This window comes from Stegostoma tigrinum, chromosome 15, assembly GCF_030684315.1.
Source record: "Stegostoma tigrinum isolate sSteTig4 chromosome 15, sSteTig4.hap1, whole genome shotgun sequence".
Taxonomy (NCBI): domain Eukaryota; kingdom Metazoa; phylum Chordata; class Chondrichthyes; order Orectolobiformes; family Stegostomatidae; genus Stegostoma; species Stegostoma tigrinum.
This window is the reverse complement of record NC_081368.1, coordinates 44279942-44301831: the sequence shown is the minus strand read 5'-3', so window position 1 is coordinate 44301831 and position 21890 is coordinate 44279942. Positions and strand designations below refer to the sequence as shown.

Here is a 21890-nt window from a genome sequence, read left to right as displayed (position 1 = left end):
AGGATACAATTTTCTGTTTACAGAAACTGAATTGACAATGCATTTCTAGTAGTTTTTTCCTACAATTTAGTGATTGTTGTAAATATCTACAACCTTCACATTGGTGTAAAACATGATATATAATAAATTCATATCATAATTTTAAGGTCTTTAATTATTAAAAACATGTTTACGATTGCTGGGACACTGCCTTCAGTAAAGGATGAATCCAAAGGTTTACTGCTAAATCAAGGCATACAAAAGAATTATACCTAACTTTGGCTTGTAACGCTACATTGCATCAATTATATTAGTTGATCTAGTGGTTGCTTTCATCCTGTCGGAATATGCATAACACCGAATTATTTTTGTGGCGCCTGTCTGTTTTTAGAAAAAAACTACCAAGTGCTTATGTTGAAATATATCATGAGGTCTACATTCTCGATAAAATGTACAGGTTTCTGTCAAAAAACAGCCAGTATTCCAGAAGGTAGATTAACATGCAGGTGTTCCTGTTCTCAGGGTAATAAAGGTGGAGTGGCAGTCCGGTTTGTCTTTCACAACACAAGTTTCTGCATAGTGAACTCTCACCTAGCTGCTCATGTGGAGGACTTTGAGAGACGGAATCAGGATTACAAAGATATCTGTGCTCGCATGATTTTCCAAGTAGCTCAGCAGAATCAACCTTCTACAAGCATTAGTAAACATGAGTGAGTACGAAAAAGTGCGTAAGAAATACCTACTAATTGGGTCAAAGTATTGAACAGTTGATGTTCAGCCCCTTGTTTGTGTTAGCACTGTCATTATTCTGTGAGTGTGAATAATATTGAGTTTAACAAAGTGAGGAATGTTCACACTAAGTAGTTAAATATTGTTTCAATTAGAGCACCCAGTTTCTGAATCTGGCATTCCAGAGTCAAGAATAATACAATAATATGAATGCAGTACAGTTTTCCCTTTCTTTCTCCCAACAAAGTGTGCCATTGAAAAATGTTTTCCGTTACCTGACTGTAGGTTTTGCACCAGTTTCTCTGACTTTGCCAAGAAGTACAATATTTTCTGCGGTGGGTTCATTTAGGTATACTGGAATAAGAATGCCTAAACAATTCTATTTAGGACTCTTATGAATAGTATACCAGGGATTTTACTTTGTCATTTTAAACCAAACTGCATAGGTGAAAATCACTGAAATATCTGTGCCCTCCAATCTTTTATTTGACACTAGAGATAATGAGAACTGCAGATGCTGGAGAATCCAAGATAACAAAGTGTAAAGCTGGATGAACACAGCAGGCCAAGCTGCTCTTAGGAGCACAAAAGCTGACGTTTCGGGCCTAGACCCTTCATCAGAGAGGGGGATGGGGAGAGGGTTCTGAAATAAATAGGGAGAAAGGGGAAGGCGGACGGAAGATGGAAAGAGGAGAAGTTAGGTGGAGAGGAGAGTTTAGGTGGGGAGGGAGGGAGGGAAGGGTTAGGTCAGTCCACGGAGGACTAACAGGTCAAGGAGGCGGGATGAGGTTAGTAGGTGGGAAATGGACGTGCGGCTTGAGGAGGTAGGAGGGGATAGGTGAGAGGAAGAACAGGTTAGGGAGGCGGGGACGAGCTGGGCTGGTTTTGGGATGCAGTGGGGGGAGGTGAAGTCCACATTGATACCATTGGGCTGCAGAGTTCCCAAGTGGAATATGAGTTGCTGTTCCTGCAACCTTTGGGTAGCATCATTGTGGCACTGCAGGAGGCCCAGGACGGACATCTCGTCGAAGGAATGGGAACGGGAGTTAAAATGGTTCGCGACTGGGAAGTGCAGTTGTTTGTTGCGAACCGATGGGAGGTGTTCTGCAAAGCGGTCCCCAAACCTCCGCTTGGTTTCCCCGATGTAGAGGAAGCTACAACGGGTACAGTGGATACAGTATACCACAATGGCAGATGTGCAGGTGAACATCTGCTTGATATGGATAGTATCAACTGCACCTCCCAGTCGCGAACCATTTTAACTCCACCTCCCATTCCTTAGACGACATGTCTATCCTGGGCCTCCTGCAGTGCCACAATGATGCCACCCGAAGATTGCAGGAACAGCAACTCATATTCTGCTTGGGAACCTCAAGCCCAATGGTATCAATGTGGACTTCACAAGCTTCAAAATCTCCCCTTCCCCCACTGCATCCCAAAACCAGCTCAGCTCGTCCCCTCCCCCCACTGCATCCCAAAACCAGCCTAGCTCACCCCCGCCTCCCTAACCTGATCTTCCTCTCACCTATCTCCTCCTCCCACCTCAAGCCACACCTCCATTTCCCACCTACTAACCTCATCCCTCCTCCTTGACCTGTCCGTCCTCCCCGGACTGACCTATCCCCTCCCTACCTCCCCACCTATCTTCTTTTCTCTCCATCTTTGGTCCGCCTCCCCCTCTCTCCCTATTTATTTCAGAACCCTCTCCCCAGCCCCCTCTCTGACGAAGGGTCTAGGCCCAAAACGTCAGCTTTTGTGCTCCTAAGCTGTTGCTTGGCCTGCTGTGTTCATCCAGCTTCACATTTTTTATCTTTTATTTGACACTAAGCAGTTTGGCTGGCACTTCGAAAAGTGACGCTATATTGCAATTCTGGCAACTTCCAGTATAGTTTTTATTTGTGCTTAATCCCACAAGCCTTACTCCGTAAGTAAGCTGACTGTGAATTTATTGGATTTCACAAGTCGTCTGGCAAATGAGCAATAAACACACAGTATTTAGGTGTGCACTTCTGATTTATTGAACTTAGTAATATATAATCAAGAAATGTAAATCTGCAGATATACCTGTTAAACACGCAAGGTCTGTTGAAAGCAGGTAGTTTAGTCCTCAGCCCTTTGGCCAAGTACTTCTTGGCACAGGGAAAATGTGAAAATATAGTCCAAACATTATAAATGAAGGACTGATGTTGTAGTAGCTATTAGCTAATGTGAACTGCTTCTACAAACCAGGTAATCCAGGACATTCGTAGGTCAAGTTGATAAGCATCAATTTTCCATCTACCTCTGAGCTGTGTCTCATAGGTAAACACAGTGCAAAGCAAGTTCCTATATAAACACTGTATTTCTTTGAAGACAGGGTATAAAAATACTTTGTGCGTTAAAAAATAGTTTACATGTACTTCCACCAACGTCACCTAGATACCTTCTGCCAAAGTGTCCAATGATTGGGGTCAGTCTAATAAATTTTATATACTTCTCAGTTTATTATACTATTCATTAGTTTAAAGAAAAAAATTTAAATGTTTTAATGCAGTTTTAACTTGTGCTGTGCTGAAAATGTCACAAGTTTGAATGTTTGGAACGTTTGCTGTTTGCAATCTCGCCATTTGCAAGATTCTCCAGAAACACATGCCCAACAAAAAGCCAGACTTTACTATAATGCACTTCCTGCACTTTTTTCAAATTGGTTGCGGCATTTTCTGACTTTCCTAATTCTTTACATTTCTTGTTGCAGTGTTGTTATTTGGCTCGGGGATCTGAATTACAGACTCTGTCTCCCAGATGCCAGTGAAGTGAAGGCACTGATAGAGAGGCAAGATTTGAAGAAACTTTTGGAATATGACCAAGTAGGGAAAGTTAAATGTACCATCTTTGCTAGCTCCTTAATTGTGCAAATATTGCCTAAATAATTTTGGTATAACCAATAAAACTGTAATTATAAGTATTTTAAAATGTGCTGATTTTGTTTGGTACTGCCAACTTGTTTATCTTGTTACACTTAAATACCAAACATTAAATTTTGTGACTAATATCTATAGAATAGCCTGGCTTGAGTCTATCCAAGCTGTATCGGCAACTTGTTTCTATTCGTAAAATCCATTTGTGGAGTGTAGGCAGGATGTGCTCATTCTGCAATTTTTATTCCTTCACAGGATGTGGGCTATGCTGGTTAGGCCAGCCTTTATTGCCCATTCCTAATTACTCATCACTACCTTCAAGGGCAAGTGGGGATGGTTAGTAAAGGCTGGCCTAGCCAGTGAGGGCCCCATTCTGTAAAAGAGCAGAAAGTCGTGGAATTTTGAAAGATGAGCAGCTATTGTTGTACGTGTGGTCAGCATGGGAAAAATGTATGAGTGTTCCTTGTAACTTTTTAAAAAAAGAAAGAATTGTGGATTTTGTAAATCAGAAACAAAAATAGAGTTTGCTGGAAAAGCTCAGCAGGTCTGGCAGTATCTGTGAAGAGAAATCAGTTAACATTTTGCATCCAGTGACCCTTCCTTTCCTCAACATTGATGGTAGCTAGGAATATGTTGGTAAATGATAGAGTGGGAGAAGGGGATAAGGAGTAAATGATAGGTGAGGATAGAGCTCAGAGAGAGAAGAACAGCTGGGCAGACAAAGGAGTGGATAACAATCAGGCTGTGAAGGTAAATACTTGTTAATGGAGACTGTCGGTGGCTAACGATGGGTGGTGTGTAATGCCAGGCTGTGAGATAACAAGGCTTAGTGTGTGGGATTAGGGGCCAGAATACGGCAGAGTTCAGGCCCTAAAATTGTTGAACTCAATATTAAGTGGGGAGGGCTGTAAGGTTGCTAAGTGGAAAATTAGGTGGTGTTACTCCAACTTGCACAGAGCTTCACTCGAACACTGCAGCAAGCCAGAGATAAGGATGTTGGTCAGAGAACGGGGTGGTATGTTAAACTGGCAGGCAACTGGAAGCTCAAGGTCATTAGAACGTAGAACAGTACAGCACAGAACAGGCCCTTCAGCCCACGACATTGTGCCAACCATTGATCCTCATGTATGCACCCTCAAATTTCTGTGACCATATGCATGTCCAGCAGTCTCTTTTAAATGACCCCAATAACCTTGCTTCCACAACTGCTGCTGGCAATGCATTCCATGCTCTCTCAACTCTCTGTGTAAAGACCTGCCTCTGACATCCCCTCTATACTTTCCTCCAACCAGCTTAAAACTATGACCCCTCGTGTTAGCCTTTTCTGCCCTGGGAAATAGTCTCTGGCTATCAACTCTATCTATGCCTCTCATTATCTTGTATACCTCAATTAGGTCCCCTCTCCTCCTCCTTTTCTCCAATGAAAAAAGTCCGAGCACAGTCAACCTCTCTTCACAAGATAAGCCCTCCAGTCCAGGCAGCATCCTGGTAGACCCCTCTGAACCCTCTCCAAAGCATCCACATCTTTCCTATAATAGGGCGACCAGAACTGTACGCAGTATTCCAAGTGCGGTCTAACCAAAGTTTTGTAGAGCTGCAACAAGATCTCACGACTCTTACACTCAATCCCCCTGTTAATGAAAGCCAAAACACCGTATGCTTTCTTAACAACCCTGTCCACTTGGGTGGCCATTTTAAGGGATCTATGTATCTGCACACCAAGATCCCTCTGTTCCTCCACACTGCCAAGAATCCTATCCTTAATCCTGTACTCGGCTTTCAAATTCGACTTTCCAAAATGCATCACCTCGCATTTATCCAGGTTGAACTCCATCTGCCACCTCTCAGCCCATCTCTGCATCCTGTCAGTGTCCCGCTGCAGCCTACAACAGCCCTCTATACTGTCAATGACACCTCCAACCTTTGTGACGTCTGCAAACTTGCTGACCCATCCTTCAATCCCCTCATCCAAGTCATTAATAAAAATTACAAACAGTAGAGGCCCAAGGACAGAGCCCTGTGGAACACCACTCACCACTGACTTCCAGGCAGAATATTTTCCTTCTACTACCACCCGCTGTCTTCTGTTGACCAGCCAATTCTGTATCCAGACAGCTAAGTTCCACTGTATCCCATTCCTCCTGACATTTTTGCAAGAGAAAGTGCCGTAAGACTGGGGGGATGTTGGGAGTGAAAGAAGAATGGACCAGGGTGTTCCAAAAGAAGGCAGATGAGCGGGATGGGAATTTTGGACATAGAATTTTGCTGGAGGTGGCAGAAATGGCGGCTGATAATCTTCTGGATGTAGATGAACCCTATCGCTGTTGTGGGATGGAAGGATGTGTGGGAGATGGGTCAGACCCAGTTAAGGGTCCTGTCAACAACAGTATTGGGGAAATCTCGGTTGAGGAAGAAGGTGGACATTTCAGAGGCTTCCTTGTTGAAGTTGGCCTTGTTGGAACATACACAAGGGAGACAGAGGAGCTGGCAGAATGGAATAGTGTGTTTACAGGAAGCAAGGTGCGAGGACGTATAGTCCAGGTAGCTGTGGGAGACGGTGGGTTTAAAGTGGATATTAGTGGCCAGTCTATCCCCTGAAATGGAAACAGATGTCGAGGAAGGTAAGGGAGGAGTCAAGGGTGCACCAGGTGAAAGTGAGAACAAAGTGGAAATTGGTAACAAAACCAGTGAACTTTTTCTAATTTCGGACGAGAGATGGAAGTAGCACTTACAATATTACCGATTATATCAGAGAAAGAGATGTGGGTGGGGGCCAGAATAGGATTGGAGCAAAGAATATTCCACGTATCCCATGAAGAGACAGACATAACTGGGGCCCCTGCAAATACCTATGGCCACCCGTCTGACTTTTAAAAAAAATGGCAGGAGTTTTAAATGAGAAGTTATTGAGGGTGAGGACGGGGTTAGCCAAGTGGAAGAGAGTGCGTGGGGATGGTTCAGGTCTCCACAGCACGAAAAAGTGGAGAGCCCTGAAATCATCCCGATGGGGCATGAATGTGTAAAGAGACTGTACGCCCATGATAGAGAGGAGGCCGCTGGAGCCTGTAAACTGGAATTTTTGAAACTGGCATAAGGCACAACTTTTGTTTATATGAAAAAATACTTAATACTAAATTTCTGTTAATTACTATGCATTTTGAGTTTTTCGTACATGTTCTTCGAATAATAATTTTATTATGCATTTAGTTTTGAGAACAGCCATGAGCTTGTCTGTTTTAGGTCAAATTATACAATGAGATTTAGGAAAAACTTCGAAGTGATGAGGAGTGTTAAGATTTCCAGTGTACTGTCAGCATTTTGTAGAGGACATTCCCTGTTACTGACCAATTGCATGTTTTTGGAAACTGTGATTTTGCTTTATGTCTTCAATATCTAAAAAGCTACAGTAGTTCTTAAAGTGTGGCCTGTTAGTAATATCAGTTAGGGTAGACTTTACCGCTTTGTAGTTTGTAGCACCGTTGATATGGGTTTGTATGTTGTTTTTGTATAGAAATCATTGGCAGCTTGATTTCTGATTCCATCAGCTTATCTGCAATGCAGGAGGACGCACTTTAGCTTGGACCAAGAGCATAATTTGATTAAAATTAATTGACAAATAATTATGACAACTTATTTATACTATTTTTTCAGTTAAATATTCAACGCAAAACTAAGAAAGCATTTGCGGACTTTAATGAAGGGGAAATTCATTTCAGACCAACTTATAAGTATGACACCAAATCTGATCGATGGGACTCAAGGTAAGTAGTCGTGACAGATTTGTTATTCAAGTTGTTAACAATGGTATCTAAAGAAATATAGGTTAGAGATAATGGGAACTGCTTATGCTGGAGAATCCGAGATAACAAAGTGTGAAGCTGGATGAACACAGCAGTCCAAGCAGCATCTTAGGAGCACAAAAGCTGACGTTTCGGGCCTAAACCATTCATCAGAGAGCCTAAGATGCTGCTTGGCCTGCTGTGTTCATCCAGCTTCACACTTTGTTATCTTGTGACTAGGTTATTTAAGTTTTCTGTCATCATTTGTGAATTTTCTGATGGAAGTGATGAAACAGCCTACCAAACTGTTTTGGGCACCATTAGGGAATTGTATACAATCGCAATTTTAAGTATTCTGCTTAAGCCTCATTTTAATTTTATTTGCATGTTACTAACAAAAGAAAAATCTTCAGTGAACCAGCACAACCTTGCAGTAATTTAGAGTGCCAACTTAAATTTTTCATTGCAGACATTCCTTGAAATACTCGAAGGTCGTGTAGTGCTGCTCAAAATGGCTTTATCATAAAAATAAACAATTTAGCCGATTTCTAGTCCACTGACAGTGTAATCCAAATTTAAACAATTGTAAAATGAAATTAAAACAGTGAAACAACATGTTGCTGATTGCACCTCTGTAGTAGTATCATAAAATTCTTAGAAATGTTTGTTTTTTTTATTGGCAGGCTGACTAGTGGAGGGGCGGGGGGTTGGAGGAGCTGCATTTTGAGAGCCTTCTCGAAAGTCAACAAATGGGTGCAGTTAGTAACAGTGTGAAAGTTTGGGCTTGCTGTGTGATCAGTTTTTGTAAGTGGAGCCTGCTTCTAAATTTTTCTTTTAATTAGCCCAAAGATCACAGAAACTAAGTCTGGCTGGACATTGTTGATATTTTAAATACCTTTGTGCGCATGCCCGCACACATGCTGATTTGACTGATTTTTGGGAGCAGAAACTCATGTCATACCTTTTTTTCATTTTATGACCCTAGCTTAGTGTCACCTGATTGCTATTACCTGATTTCATTTTAGCTTTTCTTCTACTTTTCAACTTGGACTGTATTGTGCACCCTTTTCCCTTTTACTGTCCTCAACTCAAAAAAGAACATTTAAGATAAAATATTGCAAATGCTGAAAAACTGAAATCAAATCCAAAATTTTGAAAGTACTTGATAGTTCTTGTAACGTCAATAAAGTAGGAGAGAAGCCGTGAATGTTTCACATCCACAGTTGGGCCACTGGGCAGAGAAGTGACAGATGGAGTTTAATTTGGATAAATGCAAGGTGTTGCATTTCGGTAAGACAAGCCAGGACAGGACTTAATACTGTTAATGGTAGGGCCCTGGGGAGTGCTGTAGAACAGAAAGAGATGTAGGGGTATAGGTATATTGTTCCTTGAAAGTGTTGTCACAGGTAGACAGGGTGGTGAAGGAAGCATTTGGCACCCTTGTCTTCATTGGTCAGATCCTTGAGTATTGAAGTTGGGATGTCATGTTGAGGTTTTACAGGACATTGGTGATGCCACTTCTGAAGTACAATGTCCAGTTCTGGTCACCGTTATAGGAATAATGTTACTAAATTGGAATGGGTGCAGATAAGATTTATAAGGATGTTACTGGGGCTAGAGGATTTGACTTAGAGAGAGGTAGGATAAGCTGGGACTTTTTTCCCTGGAGCTCAGAGGTTGAGAGGAGACCTCACAGGTTTATAAAAGTCACAAGGGATATAGATGAGGTGAATAATAAAGGCCTTTTTCCAAGGGTAGGGAAGTTCAGAACTAGAGGGCATAGGTTTAAGGTGAGAGGGGAAAAGATTCTGAGGAATAACTTTTTCACATATAGGGTGTGTGTATATGGAATGAACTGCCAGAGGAAGTGGTAGATGCAGTTACAGTTACAGTTACAACATGTAAAAGACATTTGGACAGGTAATTGAATAGGAAAGATATAGAGGGATATGGGCCAAATGCAGGCAAATGGGACTAGTTTCAGTTTGGGAAACCTGGTTGGCATGGACGAGTTGGTCCAAAAGGTCTGTTTCTGTGCTGTATGACTCTTGACTCAAGTATGAGTCAAAAACCCTGCCAGCCTCCACGTTTAATGGATCATCCTCTGCCATTTCTCAACTTTTCAATTAATCCACCTTATCCCTTTGCCATGACGCATGATTGTGCAAACTTGGAGATGGAACACATGCACTTTTATCTCCTCTCTCCTCACCATCCAACATACACTGTACATGTGAAGCAGTGATTTACTTATACTACTTTCAATTTAAGATACTACGTTCACTGCTCACAATACCGTGTTTTCAGCATTGCTGAGATCAAAACTAGATTGGGTGATCACTTTGTGAAATGTTGCATTCTGTCAAGCATGATCCTGAGCTTTTAGCTGCTTGCCATCTTAATTCACCACCTTGCCAACTCGCATTTTTGTCCTTGGTCTGCTGCTGTGTTCCAGTGAAGTTCAGTGCAAGCTCAAGGAGCTGCACCTCATCTTCTTATTGACCATTTTACAGCCTTGTGGACTCGATACTGATTTTTAAAAAATTAATTCATGACCTTTATCTCCCCATTTGATTGTTTTTGCCATGTGCTGGTCTCTTTAGTTTGTATTTTTAAGTTCTGTGCATTATCTACCATCCACACTCACTCAGGACAAATGCTTTAGTTCCTTTAATGTTTGCTTTTTGTGCCACATTGTTACTTAATCTCTCCTGCCCTGTAGCCTATTGCGGTCCTTGCCATTTATTCTGTTCCACCTTCTGTCACCCATCTTCCACCCCTTTCAATGGCATAAAAACCCATTATGTTTTTATCTTGAATTATAAAGAAGAATTCTAAGTGACTCAAAACATAAGCCTGTTTCACTGTCCATTAGCAAAAATACACTGCCAGCTGATTATTGTCAATTACGGCTGTTCCACTATTTTAGTACTTAACTTTCACCTCTTGGAGAATAAGAAAAATACCTTTAACTCCATTGTCTGAGAACGCAAGTTGGAGGATTATCCCAGTTTTCTTTGTGGGGCATACTTTCTGGGCATTGCAGAAAAATTGGCTCTCTGTTTACTACTCTTCTTTAGCTTCATAATTATGTTTCAAGTGTTTAAGCTCCACCCCCAATTCCTTCCCACCGCCTGCCTCCAAAATGGGAAGTCTGTTTGATACTCGCAACTCAAGTAAACTGTGAAATGGGCCTGTGTGTGGAAAAATGCATACTTTCGCTAGGTTCAGATACTTCTGTCTACTGGAAATATTTCCTGTTTGTTTATACCATACAATGTACCTCAAAGTTTATTATATTGAAGTAACAAGTTGACTGTTTCTCCATGGCAGCGGCAAGTGCCGTGTCCCAGCATGGTGTGATCGTGTGCTCTGGAGAGGTGAAAGTGTACATCAGAAAAGTTATCGAAGTCACATGGAGCTTCGAACCAGTGATCACAAGCCTGTCAGTTCACTCTTGGATATTGGGGTATGTATTGTTTGTATATCTGCCTTTCTCTGAATGGAAGAAAAATCACAAAATCTTACCCACCACCGCTGGCATCAGCTAGGCCCAGAACGAAGCTGGTTAAATTTGTGATGAATAGAAACAAAGTAAAAGCTGGAATAGACCATTTCAGCCTTCGAGCCTGCTCCATCAATCATTTTGGTTGTGGCTGATCATGCAACTCAGTAGCATGTTCCCATTTTTTTGACACATGCTCTTTGATTCTTTTTGCCCTAAATATTCAATGTTTTAGCCTCAGTCGCTTTCTGTGGTGGATAATTCCACAGGCTTACCGCTCTGTGGTTGAAGAAATTTCTCCTCCTCCCGGTCCGAAATAGCGTATCCCATGTCCCTAAACACTGGCGTCTTTCCCGAACTTCCTGGTCATCAGGAACACTCGTCCAATGTTTACCCTGTCGAGACGTGTCAGAATTTTTAGGTTTTTATGTGATCTTTCCTCATTCTTCTAAACTGCAGTGAATAGTCCTTACCAATCCACTCTCTTCCTACACTGGTTCCTGGGATGGCAGGATTAGCCTGGTAAATCTTTGTTGTATCGCCTCAATGGCTAGAATACCCTTCCTCAGATAAGAAGACAAAAATGACACACACTACTCCAGGTGTTGTCTCTCCATGGTCCTATACGTTTGTAACAAGGCATCCTTGCTCCTATACTTGAATCCTGTTGCTGTGAAGGACAACATACCATTTGACTTAACGACCTGCTGTACATGCACACTTACTTTAAGTAACTGGACACTGACACCCGGGTTGTACCTCCTTCCTCAATTTATCACCATTCAGGTAAATGACTTCCTGTTGTTGCTTCCAAATGCTATCACATTTATTCATATTATATTGCATGTGTCTTGTATTTGCCCACTTATTCAGTTTGTCCAAATCACACTGAAGAATGTATGTATCTTCCTCACAGTTCACTGTCCCACCCAGCTTTATGTTGTCTGCAAACTTAGAAAGATTGCATTTTAGTTCCTTCATCTACATCAGTAATATATATTCTGAATAGCTGAGTCCAGGCACTGACGGCTACTGTCCATACTACTCACTGGGTGCCAGTCAGAAAATGACATGTTTATTCCCACTGTTTCCTGCTTGCCAACCAGTTCTTTATCTGTGTCAGTACACTACCCTCAGTCCTGTATACTTCAGTTTTACATGCTAAATATGGCCTTGGCAAAAGCCTTTTGAAAGTCCAAGTAAACCACATCTGCTAGCTCCCCTTATCAACTCTACTAGGTACATCCTCTCAAAATTCCAGTAGAATAGATAAGCATGATTTCCCTTTTGTAAATCTATGCTGACTCTGCCCAATCCTATCACTGTTTTCCTAGTACTGTGAATAAAATCTTCTATAATGGATTCTAGCATTTTCCCTACCACTGACCCCATGCTACCCGATCTATAATTTCCTGTTTCTCTCTACCTTCTTTTGTAAATAGTGGGGTTACATTAGGATATGGGATATATCAATAGAGAGGCACAGACAGACATTTAAAGAGATATTTCAGAATAAGTATATTCTTACTACAGTAAAGTCCCCACTATCATGTACCCCCGTTATCCAGAATTCTCATGCAAACTGCAACTGAGAGGAGCAGGTTTCATTACTCTAGGAACTGACAATACGTTCTGCGAGTGAAGCAGTTATTCACTTATTCTACTTTCAGTTTATGACTCAATGACTATCACTTGTTCATGACCCCACAACTTTCACACTGTCTCCATGGCCTCTTTCTGAACCATAATAATTGATTCTATGGTTGTAAAGTTTAGAACCTGAACCATTGAGGAGTCTGCTTAATTCTGTCTTGCCTGCACTTGAATCTCCCCTTTTGCAGCTCAGCTACGTGTGTGATTGCCAGGGTCCTGACCTTATTTCTTCTGTTACTTTGGGAAGTGGCTGTCCAGTTCCTGCTGTACTACCTTGTCGGTCTTCATCTGGGTAACACATTATCAGTGCAGCTTGTCTATCTATTTAAGATGATGTGGAGGTGCTGGTGTTGGACAGGGGTGGATGCAGTCAGAAATCACACAACACCAGGTTAGAGTCCCACAGGTTTATTTGAAATCAGAAGCTTTCGGAGTGCTGCTCCTTTGTCAGTTGAAGTGAAGAGAAGTACACAGGCACAAAATTTATAGGCAGAGAGATCAAAAGATCATGCAAGTGGTGAGAGTAGAGTGTTGACAGGCTAAATAACAAGTCTCGACAGCTGATTACTCACTGACACGTTTGATCACCTGCAGAGACTTGTTACTTAGCCTTTCAACACTCTACTTGCACCATTTGTATGATCATTCAATCTCTGCCTATAAATTCTGTGCCTCTGTGCTTCTGTTCACTTCAATTGACAAAGAAGAAGCACTTCGAAAGCTTCTGATTTCAAATAAAGCTGTTGGACTATAACTTGGTCTCGTGTAATTTCTGACCTTATCTATTTGAGAATTTCCCTGAACCCTCGCACCCTCCCGAAAGAAGTTGGCAAGGTAGTTTCTGCTAGTCGAACTTTTGACTCAACAAACAAAGGTATGCCTGCTTCTCACTTACACTTTCCTATCTGGTTTTGAGAACTTAGTGTCTCCATTTATCTTTGAGCAAAAAGACTCTGCTAGCCACGCTTTGACTGACTCTTTCAAACTCTCCTATTCTTGTTCTGGCACCTTTTCTGGTTTCCGAACTTGGGAATGTCAGTTTCATTTGCCTGGGTTGGTGTCAACAGCGTTTCAACTCTCTTTTGAATTGTTACAAGCAGGGCTTTTAAAGAGTAGCAATTTCCCCAGTTTGATTACTGTAGGGTTGAGCTGGTACCTGTTCTGTCTCAAGCCTTTTTGCGACGCCCTTGCTCATAGGTGGCTGGTGAGCTTTTGCTGCTTTGCATCATGTGATACTATCCAGCAGTGGATAATGGGAGGTCATTAATGTTTTAACGAGGAGTTTCCACCTCCCTGGTCAAATCAATTGAATGCACCACAGGAGATGGATACAAAAACAGAGTGCTGGAGATACAGAACTGACTTAGGGTCTCTGGACTCAAAACATTAACTCTGTTTTCTCTCTAAAAGTGCTGTCACAGCTTATTCCTCCACCTCTCTGCTTTTTCTTTCACACTTCCAGCACCTGTAGTTCTGTGTTTATTTTAGGAAATGGGTAATTATCACTTCTGTAGGCACAATGAATGTCAAAATGTCTCTTCTGTTATTGAGACGTACTTGGAAATGGAAAATCTGCAGTCTTTGTATTGATGCTTTTTGGCATGTCCGCATGATGAGAAATTCTACAATGGTGATCTAGCCAGCAATATCTTTCTGCAGTCCAGTGTTAGGAAACTTGATGCACTTAGCCAACTTGTATGTAATCAGATCTGCAGCAGGAATTTTAAAAGCCTGGCAAATCAGCTTTTTTAAATGAAGGAAGGGTACTGGTTAAAGAAGTTAATTTGTGATATCTCCATGTTCTCATAGACATCCCTTCCAATTCCTGAATTAGTTATTTCTGGGATTTTCCAGTGAAGGTCAATGCAAAATATCTGTTCAATTCATCTGCCATTTGCTTATGCCATGCTACTAATTCCTAATATTAATTACTAATAGCCATTTTCTATAGGACTAACATTTACTTTAACCTTTTTCTTAAATGTCTGAAGGAACTCTTTTCCTAGGCAGATTTTTCTTATATTCTAATTTTCCCTCCTCCTCATTGTATTAATCATTCTTGCTGTTTTTGTACTGTGCAATCTCCTTACCTACTACCTGTCTTTGCACAATTGCCTCTTTCCTTGGGCTCTGAAACTGACCTTTTTTTGTTAACCACGGATGGCGAGTATATCCCTTAAAATTTTTACTAGTTGGAGTGCATCAATTCTGTGCTTTCTGATATATCCCCTTAAGTGCATCTTGATGATCTGTCTGTTAACTTAAGTTGCTCCCGCTATACCCTTGGACCCAGTCTTCTCTCCCTTTAAATTATACGTAAGATCCGAGTAATAGTGTTGGCTCTAACTGATGACTTTGGACATAACTTCTTTAGTAATGGTTTCTAACATCTTCCCTTTGACAGATGTTAAGCTAACTGACCTGTAGTTTCCTACTTTCTGCATCCCCCTTTCCTTTTGTCAAATAAGTTGATAATCAAATCATTTACTATCCTTCTGTCTGATAGATCATTACCCAAATCCGAGGTGTTTAGAAAATTAAAACCAAAGCATCAACGGTCTTATTAGGAGCGTCTTCTAACGCTCTAAAAAAGATCTATTAAGACCAGTGCACTTACTAGCCTGTAGCGCCAACAATTTGCTCCATACCACTTTTCAGGGAATTGTAATTTTCTTGCGTTCCTCCTTTTCTAAAAAGTATCCCAAAAACACACCCCCAGATCCCAGTGTCCAATCAACTTGTACCCACTTTCCTACACCTACCTCATTGCTAGAGGGTTTTAGTTATGAGAAGAGGTTGGATAAAGTTGGATTGTTTGAGGTGGAAAGACTGAGGATGATGGGGGCGACCTGTTAGACTTCTATAAAATTATGAGAGGCATCGATAGGTTGGATGTTCACAGGCGTTTTCCCAGGGTGGAAAGGTCAACTACAAGAAGGCACATGTTCAAGGTGAGAGGGGAAAGGTTTTTAGTGGAATAGTGTGAAAAAAGGTTTTTATACAGATTGTGGGTGCTTGGAATGCACTGCAAGTGGAGATGGTGGAAGCAGGCATATTAACAACATTTAAGACAGAGCTTGATTGACACATGAATGGGAGGTGAACAGCGAGACAGAAACCACGCATGGGCAATAAGTAGCGGATTGAAGTAAGGATTAGGAAACAGCACAGGCTTGATGCGCTGAAGGATCGGTTCCTGTGCTGTATTGTATAAAAGTGTTTTAAGATGTTTTCAATGCAAAAAAAGTCGAATATATCTAGATTCCTTTTTCTTAATATATCCATGAGAAATTCTTCGTTAACATCTTCCATTCTGCTGTAGGTGAAAATCGTAGATGAACAGAGGTACAAGAAAGCGTTTGAAGAAATCGTTCGAGTGATGGATCGGATGGAGAATGAGTTCTTACCTTCTTTATGCCTTAGCAGAAGAGATGTAAGTGCATAGCTGCAAATCTTGTACAAGCATTAACAGCCCTTTTCTTCATAAACATTGATAATGTTTGGAGTAGGTTTCGAAACACGTAACCATATAAAACAATTCTTTTATTTCACCTATACTATTTCTAAATCGGCTGCCAGTGCTGCTGCCTGAGCATATCAGATTTGTAGTGCTGGGATCCATAAGACATAGGAGTGGAAGTAAGGCCATTTGGCCCATCAAGTCCACTCCGCCATTTAAATCATGGCTGATGGGCATTTCAACACCACTTCCCTGCACTCTCCCCGTAGCCCTTGATTCCTTCTGAGATCAAGAATTTGTCGATCTCTGCCCTGAAGGCATCCAACGTCCCGGCCTCCACTGCACTCTGCGGCAATGAATTCCACAAGCCCACCACTCTCTAATTGAAGAAATGTCATCTCATTTCAGTTTTAAATTTACCCCCTCTAATTCTAAGGCTGTGTCCATGGGTCCTAGTCTCCCCGCCTAACGGAAACAACTTCCTAGCGTCCACCCCTTCTAAACCATACATTATCTTGTAAGTTTCTATTAGATCTCCCCTCAACCTTCTAAACTCTAATGAGTACAATCCCAGGATCCTTAACCGTTCATCATACGTTAAACCTACCATTCCAGGGATCATCCGTGTGAATCTCCGCTGGACACGCTTCAGGGCCAGTATGTCCTTCCTGAGGTGTGGGGCCCAAAGTTGGACACAGTATTCTAAATGGGGCCTAACTAGGGCCTTATAAAGCCTCAGAAGCACATCGCTGCTTTTATATTCCAACCCACTTGAGAAAAACGACAACATTACATTTGCTTTAGAACATAGAACATTACAGCACAGTACAGGCCCTTTGGCCCTCAATGTTGTGCCGACCTGTCATACCGATCTCAAGCCCACCTAACCTACACTATTCCATGTACGTCCATATGCTTGTCCAATGACGACTTAAATGTATCTAAAGTTGGTGAATCTATTACCGTTGCAGGCAAAGCGTTCCATTCCCTTACTACTCTCTGAGTAAAGAAACTACCTCTGACATCTGTTCTATATCTTTCACCCCTCAATTTAAAGCTATGCCCCCTCATGCTCACCGTCACCATCCTGGGAAAAAGGCTCTCCCTATCCACCCTATCTAATCCTCTGATTATTTTATATTTCAATTAAGTCACCTCTCAACCTTCTTCTCTCTCATGAAAACAGCCTCAAGTCCCTCAGCCTTTCCTCGTAAGACCTTCCCTCCATACCAGGCAACATCCTAGTAAACCTCCTCTGCACCCTTTCCAAAGCTTCCACATCCTTCTTATAATGCAGTGACCAGAACTGTACACAATACTCCAAGTGCGGCCGCACCAGAGTTTTGTACAGCTTCACCATAACCTCTTGGTTCCGGAACTCGATCCCTCTATTAATAAAAGCTAAAACACTGTACGCCTTCTTAACAGCCCTGTCACCCTGGGTGGCAACTTTCAAGGATCTGTGTACATGGACACCGAGATCTCTCTGCTCATCTACACTACTAAGAATCTTACTATTAGCCCTGTACTTTGCCTTCTGGTTACTCCTACCAAAGTGCATCACCTCACACTTGTCTGCATTAAACTCCATTTGCCACCTCTCAGCCCAGCTCTGCAGCTTATCTATGTCTCTCTGAAACCTACAGCATCCTTCGTCACTATCCACAACTCCACCGACCTTAGTGTCGTCTGCAAATTTACTAACCCATCCTTCTACGCCCTCATCCAGGTCATTTATAAAAATGACAAACAGCAGTGGACCCAACACTGACCCTTGCGGTACACCACTAGTAACTGGCCTCCAGGATGAACATTTCCCATCAACTACCACTCTCTGTCTTCTTTCAGCAAGCCAATTTCCGATCCAAATCTTGAAAAGGTGTGGCATAATCGTAATGTCACTGGATTAGTAATGTATAGACCCAAACTTTGCTTTGGGGACATGGATTCAAATTTTGCTACAACAGCTGTTGGAATTTAAATTCAATTAATAAGCCTAGTGTAAAGCTAGTTTCAATAATGGTGACTACAAAATTTAATTATTGTAAACAAAAAAAAATTGTTCGCTTTTTTAAAGGTAGAAATAAATCTGGCACCCCTAACTCTTCAGGACTACACCTGACTCCAGATCCACAGCAATGTGAATGACACTTAACTATCCTCTGAAATGGATTATTAAGTCATTCAGTTCAAGAGCACTTAGGGTTCGGCTACACATGTTTGCCTTCCCAGCAGTACCTACGTCCTGTGAAAGAATAAAATAATTTGTAAGCCTGTTTTTAAAATTGCATGAGTAATAGTTGCATTGTTTTTGGAAGAATTGAAGTAAAACAGAATGAATGAACTATTCCTGTTTTCTTAATTATTTTGTTTTACTTGCTTAATTACAGTTTACCTTTGAGGATGTTAAGTTCCGACAGCTGCAAAGGGAAAAGTTTCAGATAACCAATGATGGGCAGGTGCCATGTCATTTCTCCTTCATTCCCAAACTGAATGACAGTCATTACAGCAAACAGTGGCTGCGGGCAGAACCTTGTGAAGGCTATGTCGAACCTCGTAAGTAGAGTAAGAATATTTTTAATGTGTAGTAGTTCAGTAATATAGTGACTTCTATTAGCACAAGTTTTGCTTCAACCTAGAAATAATTTTACATTCAGCCCTGAAGGCTAAGTAACAGGTATTGCTTAGAGTTCAGAGGAAGTTATTCCCAGCTTCAGCCTCACCAATTTTTTAACCAAGTCTTTAATCATATTATTTGTTTCATAGCATAGAAAAAAGTCAACAGACATTGTGCTCCTACAGGTTCTTTTGAAAGCGTTCTCCAATTTCAGTCTCACTCTGCTGTTCTTTCCTGTAACTCTGCATTTTTTTTTCTTCTTTAATATCTTAGAACTAACCTCTGCAGAAAAACTGAAGTTGCTAGGTTGTATAAAAACCGAAAGAACTGCGGATGCTGTAAATCAGGAACAAAAACAAAGTTGCTGGAAAAGCTCAGCAGGTCTGGCAGCAACTGTGAAGGAAGAAACAGAGTTAACGTTTCGAGTCCTGGAACTTCTGAAGAAGGGTCACCGGACCCAAAACACTAACTCTGTTTTTTCTTTCACAGATGCTGCCATTCCAGCAACTTTGCTTTTTGCCAAGTTGTATGTTTTGCCAATTGACAGATGTTTCACTTGCTGCACCATGAACACTGCCATCGTACTCTTGAAATAGAAAAGGGTCTTGCAGATAAATAAAGCATCAAGTATCATTCTGAAATTTCCAGTATTTCTTCAGGCTATGGACTGCTGGTTACTCTCTATAATTGTACAATTCATTGTAAATTTTTGGATATATTAATGAATTGATGCGAGAAAACCTTTTTCAACCTACGGCTTCATTCGTTCTTGATTAAAGTAGCTCTTCAATCTCCATGGAGACGTGAAGGTGCGCAACTTCTGGCATACACACTAGCGGCAGATTTTGAGTTGATCTTTTAGATTTATGCACTTTAACAGTACTACATAAATGTAAGTTATATTAATTAGAAGCAAAATTCATAAGTTAAAATATGGTTATCTTCTGTGTTTCCTTTTTATGATCCCTAAAAGATCAGGGCAATTACTCCTAATTACCTTTTCTGGAAGAAGTTGCCACCCTGTACCTATAATTCTATTTGTATGTCAATGTTAAGATTAAGAGCTGCTTCACAATGGCCAGGAATCTGGGAGAACACTAAGTTTTTCATGAATTTTCCATGGCCATCCTCTGCGCCGTATTGAATGCCCTGGTGACTGCTATGAAAGTGATATTCACAGCTTTGTTTTGCTTATGACTCTTCTGTTTGCCTGATGCAGTATCCTGTTGCTAGTGCCTCTGTGTACTCTGAAACTATGTTGGTTCTTTGGGAAATTTTCTCCCATAATGGTAAGCACAAACCTGTTCTGAAGTATTCTATTCAGGACTTTCCCAGCAATAGAAAGGAAGATGATTCCATGGTAGTTGGAGTAGTCTGTCGTCTTCTCTTTTTTTTGTGTAAACTGTTGGATCTTGCCCTTTTCCAGCAGGCCATGGTATCTTCGATCTTCATATGCAGGATATGGGCAACATGCTTAACAGTCCACTTGGAATTCAGTGGACTTTGAGGGCTTTGTTGCTGTTTGTCTGATTGACACTTATTGTTGCCTCCAGAGCTGAGCGCTCATACGGTTTTTTGATAGGCTGTTAGATGCATTTGATGACATCATCATGCATTTCGTGATGAAGAGTGTTTCAAAGTTCTCTGACTGGCAATCCAGGATTGACCTCTTGTCAGTGTGTAGTGTCCTGTCATCAGCGCTTCTGAGGGTTTTTGGTTTGGTGTGCAGGTCTGTGGACAAATCTTAATGTCTCAGAAGCTTCTTATTTCGCCAGTGTCTGCGTACGCTTGAGATTTTTTTTCCCCCACGAGCAATTGACTAATCATTTTGGATGTTTCTCAATTGATGTTGAAGTGTGCTGCATGCTCGGCAGCAGCCTGTCTTTTTCTTTTAGCTGGGTGATCCTGACGATTGCTGGCAAATTTTGGATTTCCTTGTCACATTCTACAAACCAACCCCCGTTGCTCTTTAGTGCTAAATCTGACAACTTCACTGGAAGTATCCAGTACTGCAGCTTTGTGTTCTTCGAGAGTGGAATCATCTGTGAGATCAGTTAGGTTACTAAGTGACATTTTAGAAGTTACTGATTCAAAATTTCCTTGGTGGCTCTGCATCTGTTTGTGGGTTTGGGCTTGAAGTAGAAGATCAGTTTTGAACAAACAAGTCTGTGTTCTATATGACAGTCAGCACAGGCTCAAGAGTGAAGGATGATCTGCAGCTCTCACTGGCATGTCAGGTTGTAGTTTTTTCAGGTGCTAGTGTTTAGAATAGGGATGCATCTACATGGCCTTGAAGCAATGCTATTCTGAAAGAAGGTGTTGATATGGACAGCTGCATTTCTGCACAGTTTCAATAATAAATGTTTGCATTTGTTGCAGCTTCTATCTCCATAGTTTCTGAGCATTCTCTTCCATTTCAGGCTGTCATGGCCAATTCTGGCATTAAAATTGCCGTGGAGGACAAATTCTTTGACCTTGGGAAGGGCATTCTAGATGGATTCACTAAGATCTGTACAGAAACTATCTTTGTTAGTTGGGTGAGCTTCAGTTTTGAAGCGTAAGTTCTGCTGAAAATTGCATGTTGCTGGTCTTGGAGAGGGATGGAGGTCACTTGGCTGCAATGTGCTCAAACTGGCCAATTAGCAGACGTGAAAGCTTTCTGGTGATAGTTTTCTTCACTATGCAGTTGACACTGCAGAGGCAGTGTTCACCAGAAGGGCTACCTGACCAATAGAAGGGACTGCCAGCATTTCGTTCTGTCAGGTTGTAACAGACCTCACTCGGGGCCACTTCTTCATTGTCTTAATCTGGCCAGGTCATGGACTCCCAAGGCTGAGCATCCTAGGGGGTGATTGATGTCACCATAGCTGAGCATTGTTCTCTCATTCCAACAAGTGTGTTTCAACATTATTGCTAAACTTTTCTGCCTTTTGAAGCAAGTTTGTAAGTTGCCTTTTATCATTAGTGCAGTTCACCCACATTGAGAGATGCCCATTTATTGTGGCAAGCTATTAACATGGTGGGGAGATGAGCATTTGTTTAGGACATCTTTCTCAGCCCCTCTCCAATTCAGGAACAAGTTTTGTTGTCCTTCAGGGTGCTACTGCCTGATGTTGTCATCAAAATCCTGAACATCCAGAGCCACCTTCATACAGGATTGGAACTGTTGCTCCCAGTGTCAGTTTAAACTTGTTGCTTGTGTCCCTTTCGCATCACTACAGTTGCATTTGGGGTGGATCATTTTCATCATTCTGCCTGTGCAAAGGAGCTT

At 41.5% G+C, this 21890-nt stretch overlaps 1 protein-coding gene across 6 annotated transcripts in view; it reads left to right on the top strand.

Moving 5' to 3' along the window:
• The window catches only part of ocrl (OCRL inositol polyphosphate-5-phosphatase), a 101995-nt gene that overhangs the window by 52204 nt on the left and 27901 nt on the right, over positions 1–21890 (top strand). For all 6 annotated transcript variants that reach the window (XM_059651453.1, XM_059651450.1, XM_059651451.1 and 3 more), the window contains 6 exons: positions 502–689; positions 3443–3554; positions 7257–7366; positions 10718–10853; positions 15865–15975; positions 18393–18558. In XM_059651453.1, the coding sequence (XP_059507436.1) occupies positions 502–689; positions 3443–3554; positions 7257–7366; positions 10718–10853; positions 15865–15975; positions 18393–18558 (823 nt within the window). The remainder of the gene's footprint in view (positions 1–501; positions 690–3442; positions 3555–7256; positions 7367–10717; positions 10854–15864; positions 15976–18392; positions 18559–21890) is intronic.